This window comes from Ascidiella aspersa, chromosome 2 (assembly GCF_963924565.1).
Source record: "Ascidiella aspersa chromosome 2, kaAscAspe10.2, whole genome shotgun sequence".
NCBI classification, from domain to species: Eukaryota; Metazoa; Chordata; class Ascidiacea; order Phlebobranchia; family Ascidiidae; genus Ascidiella; species Ascidiella aspersa.
In genome coordinates, this window is record NC_139448.1 from 35,361,634 (window position 1) to 35,375,582 (window position 13,949).

Here is a 13,949-nt window from a genome sequence, read left to right on the forward strand (position 1 = left end):
TAACTTTCAGTAAGCTCTCTGCTTGGATTTTCATTTGCCATCAAAACACACGTGTTTTAACTGCCACGTTTAATGTGGAATGACCAGTTTTAAGTTTTTCAACCGGTAAACATCACGCCACTTTTGGGGCTTTTAACACGAAGGCTAGTCATAAACAAAATAACAAGAACACTTAAGGAAATAATATTTTTTACATACACACTCGTTAAATACTAATTTGTGACACATACTGACAGCGATACACAATCATTTGTTTCAGTCGTGAAATGTAAAACACTCTATGACGTGTCTTGATGCAAATAAACGAGAAGCGGCGCGCGCGCGATATCGCTTGTGACAACAAATGTGCAAACATTGGACCGTGAGAAATATTTGTCTTTATCTAAACCAGTGGTTATCAACATTTATTACCCCGTGGCATAGTTCGATTCGGGGGCAAGGTTATGCCCCACTAAAACTATATTATAATAGGCTTACTATTTTTTTAACTTTTAATACGCAAATGCAAAAATGCTCGAACTTTCTGTTTTAGGCTTGTTTTTGTTCGTTTTACACACGCCCCTTAAAGATTGCCTTCACGTGATATTTATTGTGGTGAAACTGACATCTCCATAGAAGTTTTTTCCTGGTGCGGTTGTGGCTGTTTTCAGGTTTTCTTTATTGTACGACAAGGTAACAGCAACATGACCAGGTGAAATAACAGTGTTCTCCCTATCCGAACCGTCCACTTCGTATTTTTTTGTAGGTGTACAGTCGCCTGCTGGTGGCCACAGTCCCATTTTATAGTCAGGTTGTGTTGTTTGACCCTCATCAACTGTTGTGAGAATTTTACGAGAATCATGGTCATATTCGGTTGAGGACTTTGCCCTATCCTCAAACGGGGTGGCTCCGGTAGGTGAAGGTAGTGGTGGCAGAAGTGTATCTTCCTCGCGTGTTTGACATCCGTCTTCTTCAAACTGTTTCTCTTCTGTGCTCAACCAAAATAAGTGTTAATGTTAAAATAAACTACTAATTATGTTTAAGGTAGCTTAGATAAATAATTTAGAAGGCGAAAGTAAGTTTTATAAGATTAAGTTTAACTTAGCTTTTATTAAAACTCGTATTTTTTGTAAGGTAGCTAATTTATAACTAAACTGTAAACGTCTGATGCATTAACCCAGCGTTTCTCAACCGGTGCGCCGCGAAAGGTTGCCGGGTGCGCCGCGAGAAAATGGGAAAAAAATGTTACAAAAATTCTGTATTATTTTAGAATTTGCGACTAAAAGTGGATTCCAGAAATAAGACCAAAATTAGAATAACATCAACATCGGAATAAAACACAGTTCGGAATAATATCAAAAAAGGACCAATAGATAACATACCCAAACCCCTATCGGACCAACAGTCCAGCGTCAAAACAGCGTCTACAAACACAGCCGTTTAAAAAAGATGGCCCTCATAAGGCGGTGGCGGGGTCTAATCGTTTTATATCCATTTCCTGCGGATGAGGATGTTATTTAGGCCACTTGGATCTTATACCGAAAATGTATTGGGTTATATTATGGCGTTGGTCAATTCTGGAATTCAAAGTTAAAAATTTAAATGACGTATTCCAACATTTGAATAGTTTAAAATTGTCAATGCAGAATCAAATTGAAAACACTCATCCACAGATAAAATTAAAGCTTTTCTTAAAAAATAGGGATTTGGAGAGGGAAAGTTAAATTAAGCTGTTTGGAGATTATTCTTTAATTAAAGATGACCATTCAGATTTATCTTTTTTAACAAAGGACTATGTTTGTAAATAAACTCTAGTCACTATTTTCTGTGAATAAACACTGAGCAATATGACTGGATTCGTAGCCCCTATTGAAGTTCCAATGGTTGATGTTGGCTTTTCGCTAACAAAGAAAGAGGAACTATTGCAACATGTATCTTAGCGGGTCTTTCGCCATAAGACCGCAATTAAAACAACATCAACTTCGGCATAAAAAACAGTTCGGAATAAGACCAAAATAGGACTAATACCTAATACTCGTAATAACGTTTAAATCAAAATAAGACCTAAATTCGTCCGAATAAGGCCTTTATAACCTTTTACTTAACCCCAAACTCCACCCATAACTTCAACTCTAACTCCCTTAATAATTTGAACCAAAAACCAAATTCTTATTCTACCCATTACTGCAGTATCAAAACAGCGGCGCCCTAACGGCATTTTAAACTAGGGCACCCAAACGTCGACACCAAAACGGCCGATGCCAAGAAGATGTCCCTTAACCGTCCCAGGCCATAACCTGTTTTTACTGTTGTGGGCAATATTTTGTCCATTTAGGTCTTATTCCGTTCAATTTTGGATTTATTCCGAGTTAGATGTTGTTGCTTTGGGGGCTTATTCTGTGTTTCCATCTAACTCTAACTAACATACCGTGTGTTTTTATAATTCACAACATATAAGGTCTATTTTAATTTTTTTCTTTTTATTTAGGCTTGTCTTATTAAGCACATCGTATTTTAAAGCAGGGCTTTGGAGTCAGAGTCAGATTTGGGACTCTACGTACCGTAGTCGATTTGTTTTTCTAAAGTCGGACTGCCTGAGTCCCGAGTCCCGAGTCCGACGTGCGCAGTAACAATTTTAAAACTGATAATGCCGCCAACTGCAAATTGAAAAGGCGGAATAGCATATGGTGGATTTTCCAGCAATGGTTTGTGGGTGGATGAGATATATGACACCCCTATGAGGGGATAGTTGAAAATCCACTTTAATTTAGTTGCGTACATGGGTGAAATAAAGGCTGTAGAGTGGCAGCCGGACTCAGAATTTGACGATATTGCACATTTGGTCGGAGTCGAACTTGGGAGTTGGAGTCGGGTTATTTTTAACCGACTCCGGAGGCTTCTTTATAGATAATAAAGTTAGGAGCCTGATGTAATAAAAACTGCCAGCAAAAAACAAAATATCCAAACAAAGTTAGCAGTCGACTCGCTCGTCAAGTGCGCCGCCGCGTTTTGAAAGGTTTACGAGTGCGCCCTGGGGTGAAAAAGGTTAAGAAACACTGCATTAACCTATTAAAAAATTATCACTTTACTGGTATCTATATTACCGAAATTCAACGAACATATTATATACGAGCTTAACTGTATCGATCTATTTAAGTTGATGCCGTTAATTCAGCAAGGTTGGGGAAAGGTGGTGGGTCGTAAAAATGTTATTATCTGTACACATGATGTACCTGTTACTTTTGTGTCCTGTCGCGAGGTTTTATTACTGGAGGAATCTTTGGTCAACAATGGACAAAGTTTCGGTGGTGGTGTTTGACCCGCATCAGCTGTTGTGAGAATTTCACGAGAATCATGGTCATATTCGGTTGAGAAACCTGCCTTATATTCTAATGCGGTGGCTCCGGTAGGTGAAGGAGTTTTTAGGGGGAGTTTATCTTCTTTGTGTAAACATGATGTACCTGTCAATTTTGTGTTCTGTTGCGAGGCTTTATTACTGGAGGAATCTTTGCTTGTCAATGGATAAAGTTTCGGTGACGGTGTTTGACCCGTCTCAACTGTTGTGGGAATTGTATGAGAGTCAAGTTCATTTTCAGTTAAGAAACCTGTCTTATATTTTAATGCGGTGCCTCCGTTAGGTGAAGGAGTTATTAGGGAGATTTGACCTTCGTCGGGTACACATGATGTACCTGTCCCCTCTGTGTCCTGTTGCGAGGTTTTACTACTGGAAGGCGATTGACAAAGTTCATATTTTGATCCTCGTTCTTCATCTTTACGTGAAAATGCTCTTTCTGTACGACAAGATTAATAACCAATGACTTAATCAGGCATGTTCAAGAAAACAACAGGCCACAAGAAACCCCGAATAACTTATTCTTAAGAATAGGGGGGGGGGGGGGGGGGGAGTTATCTGATTTTAAGCCCTAATTTCGAATGGGATGAAACAAATTTACCCGGCAACACTTACGACACTAAAAAAATATTTTCACAGTAATTGTAAGACAGGGTTTAGATAATCTAGTTATTAGATTCTAGTAATTGAGTAAACATCGATGTGTACGGAATATAGTTTAATCAAGTTGTCAAACAGTTTATTTTAACCAGGTTAATTAAAAAAAAATAATCATCAATAAAATCGACATCTAATAGGTTCATTAAGACTTTTGTTATTCATTGCCATGTACAGTATTAATAGAAAATAATCTTACTTTTTAAACAATGTTTTCGGACGAAGCACATCACTAGCCCCACTAAAACGATAAGTAGTAAAATGACGATGAGCCATATAAACCATGAAATTCTGTGTTCATCTATGAATAAAACAAAAACGTTTTAACAGAGTGCATTAAATGTTTTTACAATGCCTAATACACTTTTTAAAACTTCTAATTATACTATGAAGTGTATGTAAACGAGAAAGTTTTACCTACCAAATTGGTAAAAAGGCCACCTTTTGGGCTTGGAGTCAATGGCCCTCAAAATATGTTTGTCAAAATCAGTTTTATAAATGCCATTTTAAAGAGTATACCAATTGTTATGTTTTTAATGCGTGTTTTTTTTTAAATTGAAGTTTTGCCAATTTGAACAAAAAATGCAATTAGTTTCAACTTTAGTACTTTCGTGTGGTTTCACTGATGTGTAATCGGCTAATACCGATTTGTTTTTGTATAATGCTTACCGATATTTGTTAATTGAGAGGACTCAAGCACAGGACAATTCCCGAAGGACAGAAAGCTTAAGAACCACTGGTTTACCATACAAACATTTAGTTTCCCTAACAAATTACCTTCTATTATACGGTCAATTTTCTAATATAACCCAATTTATAATTTGCAATTAGCTTAAACAGATGTCGTGTGCCAAACGTGCGTTTTAACAATTTTCACATCATTTTTATTTCATCCGAATTTTAGTTCCAGGTCACAAATTAAACCATTGAATTTGAGTGTTTCATAAATAGTTCACTTCATGGCTTAAGTATATCAGAAGATGCTTGGGTCGCAAAATTTGGCCTTTATTAAGTCGTGTTAAAAAAGGTTGCGAATCATTAGTCTATGGTAATATATGGTTTTGGTAAAATTCTATTCTTTATAGTTTAAAACTATTTGGCAAACGCGAGCATGTTGATAGTTTTTATTCCGTTTTCTTGTATTAAATTTCAATAATACAGTGCTTTCTCGGTAGTTCACTATATTTAACCGCAAACCTGGAGGTAAGGCTTTAGTTGAGACAAAAGTTCTTCCGGGAATTAAACGTATGGTGAGGCAAGTAGTAAAAAATAAACCCGCGAGTTATAAAATAAATTTTCATACAAATGTCATTGTAATGCATTTTGTGTAGAGGCTTGGTTTGCATAGATATTACATAGAACTTAAATTTTAACTATTCCTTTTTTAATTAATTTAACTACAATCAGAAGGTAGCTTGCGACTGAAAACGCTCTGAGTTGTGACACTATTTACAGTACAGAATCTCTGTCTACAAACCTTGTGTTGCTTCAATTGTAATGTCAAATAATTCACTAAAGGAACTTTGTCCAAACTCGTTGCCAACTGCAACTGCAACTTTAAATTCGCACAAAGCTGGCTTTTTGATTTTCGAGATCTGTAAAATATGTTTAGTTGGAAATTTAGAGCAGAGTAAAAATCAGATATTAGTATTACCAAAAAGTGACCAAAGTTTGGTAGATTAAAATTAATTATGCTTCTTATTTTTTAATAGAAATTACGCGTTTCTACTAGAAGCAGGTAAGTGATAATCACCCCTAAAAGGCGATCTAGTTAGAGGTCGATAATACTAAATTGTTATCACGAAATTAGAGTTTGTATATAAATATAATAACATTACAAATATATTTATCCAAAAGGCATGAAAAACCAGGATAAAACATGGGGCAAGAAAGAAAAACAATGCGTTGGTGTGTAAATAACCCAGCAACTAAGCATCGTTGGATATACCAGAGCTCTTCTTTTAAGGGCACTTAGAATGTGGCATATATATATGTTATCAGACATTTTCTTAGATACAATTTGAACATTATATTTGTTTTGATAAAATAATTGATTTTTTACATTAATTAAGGTTGATGTTGCAGACGAATTGGTCTCGTTGTGTTCAAACCACTCGGAACAAACTTTTCCGTCATCCGCCGTTGCATTGTCCCAAAACCGATACTTGACAATATAAAACACTTTGGCTGATCCATAGTATTTGGCTGGGTAGGTCTGAAATGGTTAAGAAATATTGAAGTTTGCTCATCTTTGTCAACCTTTATAGGACGAAAGCTTGTGTATTTTTATATATTTATTATATAAACCAGCATGAAGTTAATATGAGCGATATTTGTTTTTAAAATTGTATGCTAACCATCTCTATAAAAAAGAAAATACTTACATTCCAATCAACCGATATATTTCCATCTTTCAACGTTGCATTAACACCAGATGGTGCCAAAGAAGGAGCTACAACAACAAAAAGCATTAATTAACTATCAGTTGCATTTGCCACACTTAGCATCGTCGTTATATTTGTTTTAAACTGTTGAACTGTGTCTCAACATCAAAACTAAAAAGTAACAAATAATTTGCCTTAATCCAGTTTAGGTTCGGTTAGCCAAATAGCTGATAAGTTGGCTTACAACCTACCTCCTCCCAATGTCTTTCGTGGTTTACTTATTTCACTCGCATTGCTCGTTCCATATTTATTGATGGAATATACTCGGTAAACGTATTCGTTGTAAGGAAGCAAGTTTGAAGAATAACAAGGTTTGTTGACGTCACAATCGAAAGCAAACCAATCATCGTCTTGCTTTATTCGTCGTTCAACTTTATATTTAATGACGTCCGTTGATTGTTTATTGAATTCCAGGCGTTGTGACGTAGCAGTAGATTTGGTGACGAACACGTGAGTTGGGGGCTTGGGCAGATCTACATATTATAATAAAGTTATCCAAATCAACTGAATTGTTTTTTCAAATAATACCCAATCGCATAAATATGCAAACATGACTTACATCTTAAAAAAATACTTGCAAAGTTTGCTATGTTGAACTTTTTAAAGCCAACTAAGATCACCAAAATTGAAAAATCGTTTCTAGTCGCTGTATTATTATTAATTAACGAATTGGAACGAGCTACAGACCAAATTGCCGTAAAGTAGTTCAAATAAAAAAATATAGTGAAAAGCTGTATTTCAAACTACTTATTTACAAATAACATTTTTCTCACCGGCTATAGATATATGTATTGTAGCACAGCTCTGATCAATATTTGTGGAAGCGCAACATTTGTAAGAACCAGCTTGCTTATCCCCTACATCTTTCAACTGTAAAAAATACCACATTTTTGTAAAATTGACACTTAAAAAGTGAGTTGGTCGGCTTGGTCCTATATCAAAAATTGTTTATCTTGCCTGCAGAGTATCATTCATATAATCTACAACATCAGTATTAATTCCGCCAACAACATGAATCCAACTCCATTTTGTCTTAAGACGTTCATCGTGTGTTTCTTTGCATTGTAAAGTTTGATTTTTTCCTCGTAATACTTCAACTGTGTCTTTAACTGCTGCAGCAACAGTGGGTTCTAAATAAACGATAAAATAAATAAGAAATCGGAAACGATGTAATTTTACTCAAGACAGAATAGTGCAGTGGTTCTCAACCTTTCATGCCTCGTGCACCCCTTCAAAAGACCTTTTATCCTCTTGGCCCCCTCGATTATAAATGTGTTTGACGTGTTTTAACCTATTTTAATTCGCCACGTTAATAAAAAACACTTCGATTGAACGAAAGCCAACGAATAAGTACACTTTACATCCAAAATCAGGTAACATCGCTTCCTGGTCAAATCGTATTCCTTTGACAGAAATAACATCGGCGGCATCATTCTTTCTTCGGGGATGCTTTTATCCCCATGATTTTTAAGTTGTTAGGGTCGTAATGACGCATTTAACATCAACACCGAGCAATGCAGACACTGCGCACAATTATGGCCGTCTCGCCTAACTTTTGTCAAGCCCAAAGAGGCATAACTCTCGCACCATTTGCGAATTTTCGACATTTCATAACACAAAACCTTGTTTTAAGCTTTGTGTAAAAACGTATTTACAATACTAAACTTCTAGTATGTGCAATTGAAGTATCCTTCGTTCTGTTAAGCTTGCTTTGACCACTCAACACAGGGGTGGACAACCGTTTTCTAGTCGCGAGCCAAAACCAAACTCAGAAAGGCCTCTGCGCCGTTAAATTTAAACTGTGTAGCCTAGTGTACGACGCATTTTATAATAACAACCGCAATGACTGTAAATAAGGGATACCACAGTAAGGTATGCTATTTCGCAATTAAAGGGGGTCTAAAATACATGCAACATTCGATGCAGGAACAAGATTTGCACACATCGCCAAAAAATTGCTTTCACTTAGTTGGAAAAGCCGAAAATAATGAGCATTAGTTTTGCTATCATTCTAACTTGCGGTTTACAAACTAACTAAATTACTGGTTAAACGTTACAAAGAAAAACTGAGTAAACTAGAAAAACAGAAGTGTTGGTTGTAAGTGACGTAACAATGTTTGGCGATTAGGCAATCAGATAAATAATTGCAAGCTTGACGTCGACTGTTGCAAAACTTCTCACGAATAGCCAGTAGTAACGTGTAAGAAATAATGCGTTACAACAGGTCAAAGAAGATTTAACACTACAAGTTTGAGTCTAAGTAAAAAAAAAGAAAAATAGTGACACGGGTTTTGCGATACTACGACATTTCTACAGATGCTTGTGGCCCCCCCAATGACAGGTCCGTTGCCCCCCAGGGGGGTCGAGTGCCACGGTTGAGAAACCCTGGAATAGTGGTTAAAAATAAAACGTTACCATAGGGTTCCATTTCGTTTTTTTTACCGTAAACAATAAATTGTCGGGTTTGAGTTATTGTTCCTTTATTGTTAGTTGCTATACAACTATAATTTCCTCCATCAGAATCAGAAGTACTTTGAATCAACAATGATCCCTCTGTTAATGATCCATTATTTGAAATTCTGTAATTTAAAATTTATTGATTTTATTTATAAACAGGTATAACACTGATCAAAATATTTTTAAGTCCATGTTGTTTTTTCATATTTCAAGTAAATAAGCCGAATAAAGATTTTGTTCGTTTTTTTATTGTTTGTATAAGAACACACACTTACCTAATGTTGTTTGTAATATTAGCGCCATGCTTCATCCAATCAATACGACGGGGTCTTGGGTATCCTTCAACTGTACATTTTAAAACAATGGCCCTAAAATAAAAAAAACAAAATTTAAGTTTTGAGTAAACTTAAAAGCCTTAAACCATTTCTAATTGACTTGGTTGTTTGACCTGTTACGCAAATTAAGTTTTTAGATAGATCAATTTCCAGTGTTGTAAACAAGTCATTTTGAAATGACTTAAGTCCCAGTCAAGTTATTCGTAAAATAACTTAAGTCCAAGTCAAGTATTTTCGATTAAATAATAAGTCAAGTCCCAGTCAAGTCATAATTAGAGCAATTCATTTTTAAGTCTTGTCCATGTTTAAAAAATAAAAAGTTAAACTATTATTCTTAAACTCGTACGATTATGAGCAATAACTGAACTGAACGTTTTGGACTTGTTATGCTATTTAACATTTGAATAAAATGTCATATATTTAGTCTTAGTTGCCGGGTGCCAAACTCTTAGCTTACTTGTTTATCGTCGATTTTACGACTCTTTTATCGACGCCGGTCACAAAACGAGGCGCCAGCTCTGTGAATAAAAAGCAACACAATATTTGACGTTGTCAACACATTTCAATGAATGAGTAATTTTTTCACAAAAACCTTTACCCTTAATTCCAAGCACGGCATTTGAAGTCAAACTTCCAAGTGAATTTTCAGCCACACATTGATATATTGCCACGTCATCTTCACCAACTTCCGTGATCGTCATCACACTTCCGCCTTCCGTTCCCGCGCTCACACTCACACGTGACGTCATATTTAGTGGCTCGCCATTTTTCAGCCACCTATAAGTTGGCGGAGGAATACCTGAAGCTTCGCAGCGGAATGTTGCAGTTTCGTGAAAATCAACGTTTTGAGAAAATATTCTTCGTTTTAGAAACAGGGGTTCTGAAAATATTTGAAAACAGCCTTAAATTTTGGTAAATTTAATTCATACGGATGCACTAAGAACTTATGGGGACTGGGTCGGGACTTTTGCATCTATAACAGATTAGGGCTAAAGTAACAGCCTTGTTAGGTTGTCATGTTACGCGGTGATAAATGTGGATTGTTGATTAAATGTTTGGCCTACCTCCATGGCAATAGTTTAGTCAGTGCTTAATGCCCATGTGTATTAAATACCAGTAGTGAGCAAATCTTTTGCAAAACGAAACAATTTTCGAAACTTAAATATAGTTATTCTTCGCGTTACGCGGCATTTACTGTTGTTGTAAACCCAACTGTATTTTTAAACGACTGATAGGATACCTGAAGCGACTATCTTCCCTTGTGTTGTTATAGAATCCTGTTCATTACTGGCCGTACATCGGTAGGTACCACTGACGTCACGTGTGACGTTATGAATTTCAAGTTGTCCTGCATCAGTGATCACGTGATTAGAGGGAAGGGATCCGTTGATTTTTGTCCACTTGAGGGCTGGAGTTGGACTGAAAAGTGTTTTTTTGTAAAAGTCGTTATAGTTTAATCTTAGGCAAGATCGGACAGAAAAACTCAGTTTAAATCGGTATTTTGTTATCTAGAATAGGTTTAAAAGCGAAACCCATAAATTAAGTTTTGGTACTATAGTTTATTCTTACTTCTAATAATTTTGAAATACTTTAGGCGTTGCTTGGTTTAAAAATGGGACCAATTTTCTAATTAAATTCTTTTACAATTTCGTGAAAACTAAACGCAGGTACTATAGTGATTTTTTTGATGTGATTTTAAGTTTAACAAGAAAGTCAACTTACTTTCCACCAGCGAAGCACTCAAGCATGACAGTTGAACCCACTTTAGCATACGTCACATTCTTGGGGTGAAGGAGAATTGTTAGAGGATAAAATTTGTCTAAGTTGATAAAAATACGACAAACATAAACAACAATAAGGTCAGGACCTGTTAACTGCAGCATTTACACTTACTGGACTTCGTTACTTTTAAATGTATATCTCTCGATGACTTTTCGATTCGACGACCACTCGGCAAATTCCACTTATCACGAATGAAACAGAAATACGCATCAGTTAGGTCTGTCGTTGGGTTTGCAAAGTAGAGGGTTCCATCTTGTGAAACGTAATAATCAGCACTTCCGGGTTTCCCATAGATAATAAAATGATCAATAGATTCCCAGAAAAAGTACACCGAGTTTTCTATAAAATAAATGTGGCTGTTATGTTCGCTAAATTATGAAACGAGATTTAATAAACTGTAATTCGTATAATGTAACTTACCAGGCGCAAAGTTTGCCCCTTTACATGGAATAGCGATTCCTTTTCCAGCTTCTGTTGCGTATGAAGTTTTATTTCGAGGTCCAAAATCACTTATAACTGGAAATATATTGGGATATTGTTAATGTTTTTGTTTGCCATTTACTTCGATTTTGTTTATTTCGGGTAACAGTGGTTTGATACAAAGAATTCGAAAAACACTTAAGTTACTTCAACAACGAGATTCATTCCTTATCGACAAACGGATTTTCGGTTCATTATGTTTTTTGCTTAATTTAATCTTTTTATAAATAGATAATTTTTTTCGCAAACTGTAGAGGTTGGTTCACAATGGACGTGTTTTTCTTCTGGCATTAGGGCCTGGTGGCGCAAAACGCTAGCGTCGTCCAATTCACACATGACGCGCTGCCAGCGTTGATGTCAAGTTTCCCCGCTTCTAGTCGAAAGCGACAAAGTTGAAATATTTCGGCTTTCCGCAACTTAAGAGTTTACGCACAACGCGTCTAGTGTGACCAAACCTTGGCGTTAAAAAGAAAATATTTTAGGAAAAATTATTTACATTTGTCTGAAGTTTTGTTTCCGTTAAAATTAGCTGTGCTAAATAACATCAAAAAGGCTATTTACCTTAGAATATTCCCAAAGCGGTATGAACATTTTCCAACCGTATCTACAGAAGCTTTGTTCTATACTTACAAGTGATCTGAAGTTTTCCTGGATTGCTTAAAGCTGTTCCTTCATCACTAGTTGCCAGGCAGCGGTAATTTCCCGCATCTGATACTCGCAGTGGATTTATCGTCAAAGTCCCGTTTTCGCTGAACTTGTACCGGTCTGTATTTTTAAAACAGTGCGTTATCAACACCACATAATATAAAAACCATTTTATGCCTCCGGAGAGGGTTACCGAAATCAGTCAGTTTTATCAGGATTGTACTTCAAGCAAGGCAGGCTAGAACGACTAGCCTACGGTGAAGTTTGAACTAAGGATTTCCCCGAAGGCGTTTTGCTTACTATATATGGGTGCCGTAATCGTTGGCCAGTAAGACTTCAGAACGTTTTTTTATCACAGAGTATGCATATTGTCCCAGTTCAAGAAAGACAGGCTAGAGCGCTAAACAACCAGCCTGCAGTGAGGTTCGAACTCAGGACCTCTACTCAGGCATATGATGTGTACTATAAAATGTGTGCGGGTTTCGTTAGCCAGTACGACTCCAAGCTGGCTTGATCACAGAATACATATCGTTTATATGCATGTTTTACTTAATAAAACAATAAAAAGCTATTAAGCGTAATTTAATCTAGAGTTTTGTCCGTGAGAACGTAACTCAAGACCTAATCCGTCTTACATCCAAAATCAGAAATACCTTAACGAGTAATGAGAATATCAAAGTCAATACAGAAATAGATCTAATTTTGAACGTTTCAAACAACTCATAATTTAGTCTAAACATCAGTTCTGTATGTCCTATACCATTATGCTCCAAAACCGTAACAGTAGTAGATAAATTTTCAACATTTTCAGTTTCCTGTTTGTTATTTAATGCCAAATATTGATATTTTCCTTGGTCAGGAACATTACCTTTTAAATTATCAAACTGCCATTTTTGTCCACCGTAAACCTGTTCTATATACAAAAGCAATTAAGACAAAATTCTTCCCTTAGATTCAAATACACATGTGCAATATAAACAAGTTGCTACCAAGATGCTTTAAAATACTTTTAGTGCAAACTCACAAAAATTAAGGATAGTATATATTAAGACCTACAAATTAAGTCAAATTGTTACCTCCAGCTAAAATAACTTCTCCATCCTTCTTCCAGTGATATATAGCATTGGTCAAGTTTGCCTTACATCTCAATGTGACGTCATCGACCACAGTTCCCTCCAAAACAACATTGACGTCCTTTGGCTCCAGAATGAAGATGTCGGCTGAAAAAGTAAACAAAAGTCTTTGTATCTAACAATGGCATGACTTGATAGTAAGAATATTATAGAAAAAGCCAACTTCAGCCGCACACTTTCAATGACCTTGTCCACGTGACGGAAAACTCGGGCCGCTTAGTTATGACGTCATTGCATAAAGAGTCAAGAGGTATAGGTAATAGGAAGTTTATTATAAAAGATTAGTTGTTTGATGTAGCATCTAACCCTTTGACTTTTAATTTTTTTCATCGATCAGTTGAAATACACTCTCTCTTTTGACAAGATGCTTGAGGCGTACGGCTTTTTAAACTATTTAGTCTAGAAGAGACTTTATAAAATGAGTAAAATAAATCTTTTGTAAAATTGCTGTAGTATTAATTATTGTGCGATTTTGGTTTGCTAGTAACTGAAAAAAAAAACAATTGTATTTTTTAATACGGCTTGTTTTTAAAGCATATGTTTTTAAAATGAGAAAAGGAGGATAGGTAAAAACAGTCAATTAGTTAAAATATTCCAGTAAATAAATAGTAATACCTTTAGCAAATGTTAGAAGCACACAAAACACTACACCTTGCATAATCGTCGAAAGATCAGCTAACTGCAT

General features: G+C 35.9%; 3 protein-coding genes and 1 long non-coding RNA gene across 4 annotated transcripts; all 4 read right to left on the minus strand.

The window, feature by feature from the left end:
• Window positions 1-239: 239 nt before the first annotated feature.
• On the minus strand, window positions 240-3,749 carry LOC146165510 (uncharacterized). The gene is made up of 3 exons (XM_083380943.1): window positions 3,669-3,749; window positions 3,213-3,456; window positions 240-967 (listed from the first exon to the last, which is right to left on the minus strand). Exons 1-3 carry the CDS (start codon window positions 3,747-3,749, stop codon window positions 576-578), a joined length of 717 nt encoding a protein of 238 aa, XP_083237069.1. The 3' UTR covers window positions 240-575.
• A 438-nt stretch (window positions 3,750-4,187) lies between these two features.
• LOC146165511 (uncharacterized) lies at window positions 4,188-6,195 on the minus strand. The gene is made up of 3 exons (XR_014494616.1): window positions 6,051-6,195; window positions 5,466-5,583; window positions 4,188-4,289 (listed from the first exon to the last, which is right to left on the minus strand). It is a non-coding gene; the product is annotated as an uncharacterized LOC146165511 (long non-coding RNA).
• Window positions 6,196-6,327: 132 nt separating this feature from the next.
• LOC146165512 (contactin-1-like) lies at window positions 6,328-7,529 on the minus strand. Its single transcript, XM_083380944.1, has 4 exons — window positions 7,390-7,529; window positions 7,206-7,302; window positions 6,624-6,905; window positions 6,328-6,440 (listed from the first exon to the last, which is right to left on the minus strand). The coding sequence occupies exons 1-4, from the start codon at window positions 7,405-7,407 to the stop codon at window positions 6,328-6,330; spliced, it is 510 nt and encodes a 169-aa protein (XP_083237070.1). The 5' UTR covers window positions 7,408-7,529.
• A 2,148-nt stretch (window positions 7,530-9,677) lies between these two features.
• Window positions 9,678-13,949, minus strand: LOC146165513 (contactin-2-like). Its single transcript, XM_083380945.1, has 8 exons — window positions 13,880-13,949; window positions 13,208-13,351; window positions 12,117-12,251; window positions 11,427-11,522; window positions 10,947-11,043; window positions 10,465-10,643; window positions 9,823-10,104; window positions 9,678-9,742 (listed from the first exon to the last, which is right to left on the minus strand). Exons 1-8 carry the CDS (start codon window positions 13,947-13,949, stop codon window positions 9,678-9,680), a joined length of 1,068 nt encoding a protein of 355 aa, XP_083237071.1.

Excerpts from the sequence above, each read along its gene's own strand:
- LOC146165512 (XM_083380944.1), bottom strand. Across the intron at positions 6,906-7,205 it reads AATACATATATCTATAGCCG|ATCTGCCCAAGCCCCCAACT; the intron begins GTGAGAAAAATG and ends TATAATATGTAG. Across the intron at positions 6,441-6,623 it reads ACGAAAGACATTGGGAGGAG|CTCCTTCTTTGGCACCATCT; the intron begins GTAGGTTGTAAG and ends TTGTTGTTGTAG.
- LOC146165510 (XM_083380943.1), bottom strand. The coding sequence starts at position 3,749 with ATGAAGAACGAGGATCAAAATATGAACTTTGTCAATCGCCTTCCAGTA. Across the intron at positions 3,457-3,668 it reads ACAGGACACAGAGGGGACAG|AACACAAAATTGACAGGTAC; the intron begins GTACATCATGTG and ends GCCTCGCAACAG. Across the intron at positions 968-3,212 it reads ACAGGACACAAAAGTAACAG|AAGAGAAACAGTTTGAAGAA; the intron begins GTACATCATGTG and ends GGTTGAGCACAG.
- LOC146165513 (XM_083380945.1), bottom strand. The coding sequence starts at position 13,949 with ATGCAGTTAGCTGATCTTTCGACGATTATGCAAGGTGTAGTGTTTTGT. Across the intron at positions 13,352-13,879 it reads GCTTCTAACATTTGCTAAAG|CCGACATCTTCATTCTGGAG; the intron begins GTATTACTATTT and ends TTACTTTTTCAG. Across the intron at positions 10,105-10,464 it reads AGGGAAGATAGTCGCTTCAG|AACCCCTGTTTCTAAAACGA; the intron begins GTATCCTATCAG and ends AAATATTTTCAG.